Source organism: Malurus melanocephalus, unplaced genomic scaffold (genome assembly GCF_030028575.1).
Source record: "Malurus melanocephalus ecotype Western Australia unplaced genomic scaffold, MMel_1.1 scaffold_116, whole genome shotgun sequence".
In the NCBI taxonomy this organism is placed as follows: Eukaryota; Metazoa; Chordata; class Aves; order Passeriformes; family Maluridae; genus Malurus; species Malurus melanocephalus.
The window spans coordinates 1,649,420-1,659,995 of NW_026623348.1; the positions used below are offsets into that span (position 1 = coordinate 1,649,420).

A 10,576-nucleotide genomic window follows, 5' to 3' on the forward strand; every position below is an offset into this window, starting at 1 on the left:
TATGGAGCAGCATCCTCAACCAGGCCAAGGAACTCCAGAGAAGAGATCCCATGCTCCCTTTAGAGAGATGCTAAGCAGAGAGGAATGCAGTAGCACAACTCCTCCAGGCCTCGGTGYCAGTAAATATGCTCGAAGGATACTGCTAAGTGCGAAGAAATATACAGGGTAAACAAAAAATCGGATCTGTCTTTCCTGGAGTTCTCCTGGGAGTCCAGCAAAGCTWCAGCCTCCCACAGCAGCGGTTTCCAGGCGGTGCCGCCTCACGTTGGGCAGCGCTGGGCACGGGATTCAGGGCAGGARACACCTGGCACAGACCCAGCTGGGAACGCCCGGATTCTCCCCGCCATCCCAGACAGGTGGGTGGATGTGGTTTCTGGTCAGGTTTTTGTGACACAAAACACTCAACAGCSCATTCCGAGCGTGAGGCTCCCCGATGAGCACAAACCCCTCAGGCACAGCCGGCCCGGCGGGAGCCACTCTCAGCCTGGGCTGCTTCCGCTCCCCGCCTCCCCGCGGCGGCCGAGCCCGGCACTTTGGTTCCGGGGCCTGCGAGGGCCGCGCGGGAGCGGCGGCGGGCGGCGGGTGAGGAGCGGGCGGTKCGGGGGGCTGGAGCCGCCTGAGGAGCGCCTGAGGAGCCCCCGGCCCACCGCGGCCGTGGCGGCCCGAGAGAGGAGGCAGCACGGCTCGGGAGCGCTGCGGGGCCGCACTCTGCGCGGGGCGGGCTCGGGCGGCCCAGCGATAGGCAGCGGCTTTGCGCCCACAGGGGCCTTGGTGCCGCTGCGGCGGAGGAACGAGGGCCATTCACACACGCCCGAACGGCAGAGCCGCGTTGTTATTGCGGTGGCCGATGCAGGGATTGCGGGCTGTGCCCGCCCTGCGCTACCTTGGCCCGCAGAAGCTGCGAGCGCTGCGCTCCAGAGCCKCTCCCGCACTCGCCCCGCTCGGCTGCCAGCAGCGAGAAGCGGCGGGGAGCTTATGGCACCCATTAGCTTTACACAACCCCCCGAGGTGTCCTGGCCGAGGTTCTGAGGTGTCCTAGAATTACAGCCGGAATGTGGAGAGTACCAGCCACCGGCAGTGATTTACCAGGGGTTTGAAGATGAGGTGCAGACTGAGTTGTTATTCAGTCTTAAAAGTATGTGTATGAAAAGAGATTTGGGTCTTGGAAGCTGCATTCTCAAGTGTACTGTGTGCACAGTGCTGTAGCCTGGTCACAGTTACTGTTTTGAGACCACAGCATATCCCTCGTCAGTATCAATAACAAAAGTGCTTCAGGGTGTCACCGTCGAGCGCCACAGAGTGTAATAGTTACACTGAAAAGAATCAGTTTGCAGCCTGGGAATGCATGTCCAATTCCAGGGCCTCTCACCCTCTCCTTCTGGAGGAARCTTGATAATAGCACAGGTTACTCTGAAATATATATATATTTGCTTTATCTCAGAGAAACTTGAAAGCAAATTGCAGTAGAAAATTTGTATGCATATTAGATTTCGTGTTTATTTGAGTGGACATCCCTGAACTTTCAAAAGTTAGACCTTGGCAGAGGGGGAGGGGAAGGTATCATAGCATGCATGAGTATTTAATTTTACTAGAAAATAACAATTTTTTCTGGGATTGATTTCATTTTTATTGGAAAGTTAGCTGAGGGTTTTGTTTTGGTTTTTTTTTTTGTTTTGTTTTGTTTTGTTTTGTTACTTTCCAATTATATTACACTTGATTTTATTTAATCACTTGATTTTGGATAACATTTCAAGACTTACTGTTTGTTTTTGTTAAACATGACTTCACTACATCATTTCATAAGTGTGGTCYTTGACATAAAAACATAAACCTAAATTAGCTGAAGGTAAATACTGAAAATAACTTCTTTCATTTCAAGTGATGCAGCACAAAGTGCAAAAGGCAGTTCACAACTACTGCAGGAAGTGCAGGCTCCTGACTGGGGGCTGCTTTGTGCATGAAAGAGAATCCCAAGTGCTCTCTCAGAAGGGATTGTGACAGCACCACAGCAAAAATTCTGTCCACACTGGGGTGGGCACACTGTCATGTTTCTGATGCCTTGCTCACAGTGCATAGTGAAAATTCTGTGCCAGCTGCAGAGGGTGAGACAACAGCTGTCCTGAAGAAAGCCTGAAAAAAAATCCATCAGTGGTACTAAATAAACACAAACTTGCAGAAGTCTAAACTGGGTCAGCACTTACTCTCTGGTACATGGAGCACCAAAGCCCTCTTTTAGCTGTTACTTCTCAGCCTCAAGCTCTTCTGGAAAATTTCTTCTATTTCACAAAGTTCTATTCAAGAGGGATTTCATTCAGGTTATTTGGTTGGCCCCACACAACAAATTTCAGGGTGTAGAYTGAAATTTGTCCAATTAATTTTTGTCTTATGAATTTCTATCGTACAGGCATGTAATTCCTTGTCAGTAGACATATTGGAGACTAATGGGATTACTGACCCAGGTAAACACTGCTTACCAGTGTTTTCATAAACTTCTAGGCACAAATCTTAACAGAGAAATAATAGACTTCTGCAGGAGTTAAGTGAGTGAGATAATGAATGTGTATCTGTGTGCATTAAGGATGCAGATCTCAGGTTCTTCCCAGCTGTTCATTTCATGCTCTCCTGAAATCTCTGGAATCAGATGATTTTATTATTGCTTCTGCTGTAAGAAGTACCTTCTTTGATAAGATGTTTTTGTTAAACGGGATAATACAGAATAATTTCCAGTAGATTAGTTCATAGTAATTGGATTTTTGTTTAACATGTTGTCGTTTCAGCTAACCATGTCTTTAAATGCAACTACACTTTTAAATGAAGAAAATGCTCAAGGGCCAAAAAGAAATATTGAGTGTTTGGAAGGCCTCGAACTGCAGACTCCGTCATCATTTCAAGATARTCCACTTCAACAATTACAGTTAGCATCCCAGGAAGTACTGGAAAAGGCAAAAAGGAGTGGGAGATCAAAATGCCCCCGATGCAATAGTTCAAGGATGTTTTATTGTTATACATGCTTTGTTCCTGTTGAAACTGTCCCTACTGAGAAAATTCCAACTGTGAAGGTGAGTATTTCTTTTGGATTTTTTGCAATATYCTTGTTGGTTTYAGTTACTGTAGAYAGAGAATAGTCTGTCTGCCACCATTTCTTTTCTGACTTATTCTTTATGGACATTCATCTTGAACACAGCTATAAGGATGAATAAACTACAGTTAGATAAAGTTACCGTTCTTACTTGAGGAGTTACATGTACAAACACTGAAAATGTTCCAGTCCTCACATAAACATTTATGTATCTTCTAGATGAGAATATAGGCTGAAGTCACTCAACTCCTTACGCAACTGTGTTTTCACTTAGCTGTTGAAAGTTTCTTTATGATGCTCTTTTGCATTCTTCAGTCTCTAATAAACTCTGGCCAGAACACATTATACTGTACACAAAAAATTTGTTCATAACCAAGGGTGAGTTTTACATAAAATGCGAGCTAAAAGGCATTCCTAAATGTCATGTTGTGTAATTCAAATAACCACTCTTAAAATATAAATGAGCCCTGTAATGCCTTTTAGCTAAAATACTTGGGGAAGTTATCAGAGAGGACTGAGACATTTTGCAAAATCACTTAGGATCTAAAGTGCATTTTGAAGACACTGGAGTTTGAAAGCATCATAAAAATACTTCAGAAGTACTTTGGAAATTTGACCTACTAAATTTAGGTGTATTTTCATTGAAATAGTCATTTTCACAATTGGGTGAATACCTAATAGAGATAAATATTCATAATTAGAACCATTCTATTGCTCAAATTAAGACCACATCTTACTTTCCTTTTTGATTTTATTTCTAGAGATCTTACCCACTATTGCTGGCAACATTCCAAAGTGCACTCATTGCTTACATAGGAATTTCCATAAATTGAATGTAAAAGGTGCTTCTTCTAACTTTAGTTAGTCTCTAGTTTAGTTCCAAACCTGTTAAACTAAAAATACTTTAAAAATTATCAGATACGTTTTAATTACACACCCATAGGAATTTCTTGTGAATTTTGAGTAAGTTTTTGTATTGATGTTCCTGTCTATGATGATAAATACTGTTTTTTTTGKTTTTTAACTCTAGTTGCCCTTGAAGATTGACATTATTAAACACCCAAATGAAACTGATGGCAAAAGCACTGCTGTGCATGCRAAGCTCCTGGCACCTGATGATGTTACAATTTATGAATACCCTTGCATTCCAGAATATGGAGAAAAGAGACACGAAGTAAGAGATTCTCTAGAGATAACCAGGCTTTATGCTGGGGAGGTGCWGCTTTCTCCTGCAGTGGTGCTGGGWGGAAATCACTGTTCCATTAGTGCAGTCCACCCTATGCTTTCAAAGCTTAGGTCTGCAAACATATGTTGTTCTGTACTGTAACTCGTTCTCCAAAGCTGAGAAAGACTGCAGCACTATTTRACAGCCTTGAATTTCCTTGTTCATCATCTCACATAGTGGAGAATTAGATTCACTGTGTACCTGAAGAAATATATTGCCCTTAAATGAAAGTATTCARCTTGCAGCTAGTTAAACAAAAGTTGAGTGTTGTGCTCATACTTAGCAGCTGCAGTATTTAAACCCAATTAAATATTTAACATTCACTATTACAGAGGAAAACAACTAAAATGCAACTTTTGTCTGTCATAGCATAGAGCTTGAAAAAGTAAACTATGGACATTTGAATGGTATGGTTWCTCTCAACTCTAGTATTTACACATTAGATGTTATCACTAACACTTCCATTGTGAAGAAGAGGATAATATGATAATTTCTAATAATTTTTCTAAACTTCTAGAACTATTTTCTTCAAGRAATGAGCCAGCAATGAAAACAAGAGGCAATATGACAAATACGTGGCAAAGAGGCAGAAAGCTGAAAATAAAGCAGAAAGAGTAATGGGGAGGGCATGCAAAAGTGGGAAGAAATTGCATTGTCCAGGCTTTCTAAGGCACAGATTCTGTATGGTGCAGTAAATAAAGTMCTCTCTGCTCTTCATGAAAGATATTTGTGGCACCTGCAATAGACACAAGGGCAGAAAGATTATTTCTTCTGATATAAAATCTGTGAATGACATTAGAAAGTATTCTTTTTGTCCTTCCTGCCCCATATACTGCAGTGACAGGTGACATTTGAACTTCCTCAGGGCTGGCACCATTGTCTTGGCAGAAAAACAGTTTTAWATAGAAGTATTAGAGTTGGTAGTAGAAGCATGGAAGTGACAATTAAAAATCTCTATTATAGGTCTCAATTCATTATTTTAACAGGTTTTTTAACATGGATTTAACATTATGTTAGTGAAATATTTTTAAGAGATACTGTTTTGTCTTATCCTGACTTAAATGTTTATAGATAGGGATAGAAAATTTATTTAATATCACAAATCCTGTTGTTTTATTCGATCTTGTTGACAGTCAGATCTCTTTGTTTACTTCCTTCAGATAGCACTTATATTTCCTGGCCCCAATTCAGTTTCAGTAAAAGATATTGCTTTCCATCTCCAAAAGTACACTAAGAAAGGTGTCTGTGATAGTGATGACGACTGTTCCAGAGAGCCACTTCCTAAACAAGCAAAAATAGAACCTAAAGAAGAAAAAAATCCAAATGAAAGCATCTCAAGCAGCAGGAGTGAAGGCACTAGACTGAAGAAAATAATATTTATTGACAGCACCTGGAATCAAACAAACAAGATAATAACTGATGAACGACTTCAAGGTAAAAAAATACAAGTTGATATTGTGATGTTATTGCTACAGAAATGATTGAGGGACATATGTCTGTAATAGACCCAAGCATGATGCAAGCTTATACCTTATATCTGAGTGTTCCAGTGCTGTAGARTACTTCCTGAGGCAAAGGCTCTATTACTTCTCATGCTGTGTAACTTGTTTTGCAAGAAGATATTAGTACTAATAAAGCATTTACATTTATTTGTCTCACTTCTCTACTGGAGAAAATTTCTTCAGTCTTAGAGAATAGAAGCTGTCTTGTTAGACAGTAGAACAGTCATTTGAATGGCTTCTGAAGGAAGCCAGGCAGATTTCCCTGGCAGTTAGCTTTTTCAAAGACCCAYGGGACCATTTGTGTACATGTTGGGCAGAGAGGCCCCGAGAAGGTAAATGAGGGATTTTGGAGGTACAGCCCAGGTTTGGCATGGCTTGGGTTCTCTTTCTTGTGAAGTTGTTACATGGACATTTTGTCTTAGATTCTTACAAGAAGTTTACATTTAAGCATTCTTAATTAARACCACGAAAGACAAAACAATTTAGCAATAGCATTCCATTTCCTTTGACATGAATAGGGGTTTGAAAATACTTTCATTAGTGGAAAAAGTGCACTTAGCTGCGAGGCAGGTTGTCAAGTTTATATGCTATATATGTGTATATATATATATGTATATATATATATATGTATGTATATATATATATATGTATGTATATATGTGTATATATATATATACACTGCTACTGCTTTGTACTGGATCCTATAAAGAATTTCACAGACTTTCTTACATGGAAGATGAATGTTGCCTTGCTGTCTAGTCAGTTTATTAAAGAATCCCACATGTTAGTACAATGTATTGGCTAATTAAAATCCTGTTGTAAGTATTTMGTTTAACACACAAAACATACTCTATCAAATACCTTAAAGTATCACTGTAAAGATTAGAGTAATTGCATTTTGCAAGTTACTGTAAAGCATTTGGAACTTACTTTAGGAGAATGAATTCAAGGAAAGTAACAGGCAGCCAGGGGAATTGAAGATTTCCATGGAAGCCTATGCATATATTAGTCAAAAAGTCTTAACTGGTATTATTTTGGAGCTCTTAAATGGTTTCCATTTATCCCATGACCTTGCTAATCTGGTGGACTATTCCCTCCTTTCCAGAACATTTCGGTTCCAGCTGTTTTGCAGTCCTCTGGGTCCCTGAGCACATTTCAGGATTGCTGTAAAGTTTAATAGTGTCATGCAAGTCAGTTTCTTGTATGGAGAGTATTTTAACCATCCACGCATTGGGTGTAAGTGTGCACAGGCYGTGCATGCATTGCTTTCCTTAGTACCTGTCATAAAGAACATAAATTGCATTAATACCCCTTTTAGAGATTGCAGTTTTGACTTCCAAAATGAATGGGGCAGAGTTTCCTTAGGCATAAACTGATGAAATTTTTATGTTGTACATACATGAAAAATAGAGAACTGTTTTCATTTTTCAGTTCAATTGCAAATGAAGTCATCATCCAACRAAATATTCGTCATATACTAAAGTTCAAAAAGGAGTGTTCATAATTCCAAATAAAAACTAATTGCCATACTTCTTACTAAGAAAGATTACAAGAAATACTGGATGAAAACATTWATGAAGCCAAGAAAATGTTAAGAAAAGCCTTGTGCTTTGTAAGCCTGTATTTATATACACAGTAAATCTAGCAAATTGTACTGCAAGAGAAAGCAAATGAGTACATCAATCTTAAAAAAAAAAGCCTAAAGAACTTGGACAAAAAATCACTTCTGTATCTTGGGAAAGTGTGTAATATATCTTTAGAAAACAAAATTAATCAGTTAAAGACAGGAAATATATGAKAGCTGGTAATGTCTAGGATTGATTACTTCATTAAAAGTGATCCCTAGATCAGAAAGCAAACWGTTGAATCAAATGCTAATGATTACTTTCTCACATGAGTGATGGAGCTTATTGGCAGTATCACCATGGTTGTTAAAGAAATAGATTGCTCTGGTGTATTTTCCTGTAAGTTTGAACTGCTCTGTATTGGCCAAATATTTTATTAGCTTATACATTAGTACTGTAAGRTTTCATATGAATGGTGCATATTTGTAATCAAACATTGTCTTTGGCTGTATACAGATACAGTACAGATGAAACATGCTCAGTAAACTCTAACCCTTAACACCCTCTGGTTTTATTTTTATAAAAAACTCCTGAAATAYTGTGTTTGAAAGTAACCGATCCTGCATTTGTGATAAGCTCACTAGTGTCCATGGTGTTGCCTTCAGTGAACTTTCATTTGTATTCAAACCACAACTACGTGGGAGTTACGTTGGAAGAATCATCGCTGAGATTTGCTTCACAGCTTTTAGGGTGGAAGCACTGCCGAATTTAATGGAAGTTTTCACTTTGGTTAGGGCTGAAAATTCAAGTGTTGAAAACTCCTGAGAGCAACCATCTTAAGACAGTTTCCTACTACTATTTTAAGTTTCACATATGTAAGATTATTAGAAGTAATAATTAGACTATGCTATTTTGAGGTTTTGTTCCTGAAATGCCAATAATAACAGTTAAATTCAGGGACAGGCTCTGCAGTTCTTTTTTAAATGCTCTAATTGAGATTTCTTTTACAATGCAGGATATCATACATTAGTAACTGCAAAGCAAACAACTAAATCCCTCTTGCAATTACACTGAAAAGAATTAAACACAGTTTGTAGATAAAAACTATAAAATTTAAAGTGTTGGGCTATAGCCCAGTTTGTACTTCTGAATTTGGACTGTACCGAAACTTCTCTGTCCAAAACTTCCAAGCAATTCTTAGACCATATTGGTTTTTGTACTATAACCTGTACTAAATCATCCCATGAGGCAGAGTATCAGATTGTGACAGAAAAAGATAACTTTACAATCTGCCTCTGATATTGTTGACAGGGTGTATACCCTGTTCTTCATGATCCAGCTGTCCATCCTGTTTACAAAGGGGTAACACATTAAGGTGGTTTCAGTTTTGAATGGTGTGTGCACCTTAAAGAACATAAAAACCAAGATACATATTTAAAATTTATCTGAATAATAGAATAGTCACAGAGACTAGAAGTAGATAAAAGATTTTGTTGTGCCATACAGACACCAAATTCCCTCTTTCATCTTAAGTGGGAATGCTTTTAGTTCCTAATAAAATTAATTACCAGGTGCTGACATCTGGTAATTACTCCTGAGTAATTTCAGTGAGATTTCAGTTACTTAACATAAATGGAAAATTTCTGGCTCTTGGAAATAGTCCTCACTTCAGCAACACTAACAGTCTAAGGGATTCTGTTTTAYACTTGAAAAGTATTAGCTTTGCAAAAGATGAAATTGTAATTTTATGAACATGGATGAGTTTTGGGAGATGTGGGTTTCACTCTTGCCATGTGAAGCCACCCTGCAGTTCACTGAAGGCTGTGTGGCTGTTTGAGTGAAAAGATAACCTGTAACTAATTGTAAATATGAAGATTGTAACCTAGGACTTAGAGCACTTCTTCATCAAATTGCAAAGCAGTCCACAAAAGAGGATAAAATTATTGCCTCAGTTTTACAGATGAAAAATGGAGGTACAGGAAGAGAAATTATTGGCATGCAGGCATTAAACAGCCTAGCAGCAAATTCAGAAAAGAAAACTAAAGTCTTGTTTGACATTCTGGCCACCCATCCACACTGTCTAATCTATTTCATCCTTTTTTTTCTTGACAGGATTACTGCAAATTGAGTTGAAGACAAGGAAAACTTGTTTTTGGCGTCATCAGAAGGGAAAACCAGATACATACCTTTCCACAATAGAAGCAATTTATTATTTCCTTGTGGACTATCATCAGGAGATTTTGAAAGAGAGCTACAAAGGACAATATGATAATCTGCTTTTTTTCTTTTCATTTATGTACACATTGATTAAAAATGCCAAGTGTTGTGCAGGAAAAGACTAAGGTGTCTGTCTATTGGTGCATGACACTACCTTTTTTTTGTAATAATAAACTGCATAGACATAACTGGGTTTTGGGKTTTTTTTAATAATTGTATCCTAAATAATGGTAACAGTGTTTGTCCAAAGTGAGCTGCAAACCTATTCCTGCGCTCTTGAGGTTGTAGAACTACTCAGATGAGCAGTCTGATTAGACTTGAAAATTAGATTAGTTAGATTACATTTGAGAACAGTTACATTTTGCTAAATAATGCTGTATTTCAACCTATAGGCCTGATGTGCTCACTGTGATGAGCACATTTCCTGAGGTGGAAGCTGAGGACTTGACCCCTCTTGCCATAGTGATCTCTTAACTGTAAGAAGGAATTAGCATGCTAGCTTTTGTTGTTACTAATACTTATGTCAGATGTTTTCTTTGTGGTTTACACAGCAATACTGATATCACCTTCATGGCATCAAAAGCTTATTGAAATCAGCAGATGGTGTTCAGCTGTGGGGGAGAGTGGCAACAAGACAAAATGAAAGAGACATAAATTGAATATTATTTTCAAGTTAATTCTGGAAAATTCTTCTAGTAATAAAAAAGTGGTCTCTTAAAACACTGTTACACAGTGTATGATTTCTGTAGTACCATTCATATAGTGTTATATTCAGTTTATTGTCAACTTGTTGGGTAGTTTTAGACTTCTTCAAACAAATTGAAGTGTTTATTACTATTACATCATTATCTGGGGGAGCACTGACCTAGCAWATGTCACTATGGCACACTGTAGGCACTAAAGGAAAAAAAGGATGGTGGTTCTGACCACAGCATTTCTGAGGTGGCTTCCTTAAATTTGGCAGAGTGTGAACCTGCTCTGTTTTTCC

At 38.7% G+C, this 10,576-nt stretch overlaps 1 protein-coding gene across 1 annotated transcript; it reads left to right on the forward strand.

Moving 5' to 3' along the window:
- The first annotated feature begins 940 nt into the window (after positions 1–940).
- DTWD1 (DTW domain containing 1) lies at positions 941–10,310 on the forward strand. Its single transcript, XM_057369909.1, is given in 7 exon segments — positions 941–1,135; positions 2,778–3,059; positions 4,110–4,253; positions 5,465–5,738; positions 9,484–9,709; positions 9,981–10,045; positions 10,048–10,310. Coding segments are annotated over 7 exon segments (1,059 nt in total). The 5' UTR covers positions 941–1,099; the 3' UTR covers positions 10,080–10,310.
- The last annotated feature ends 266 nt before the right edge of the window (positions 10,311–10,576 follow it).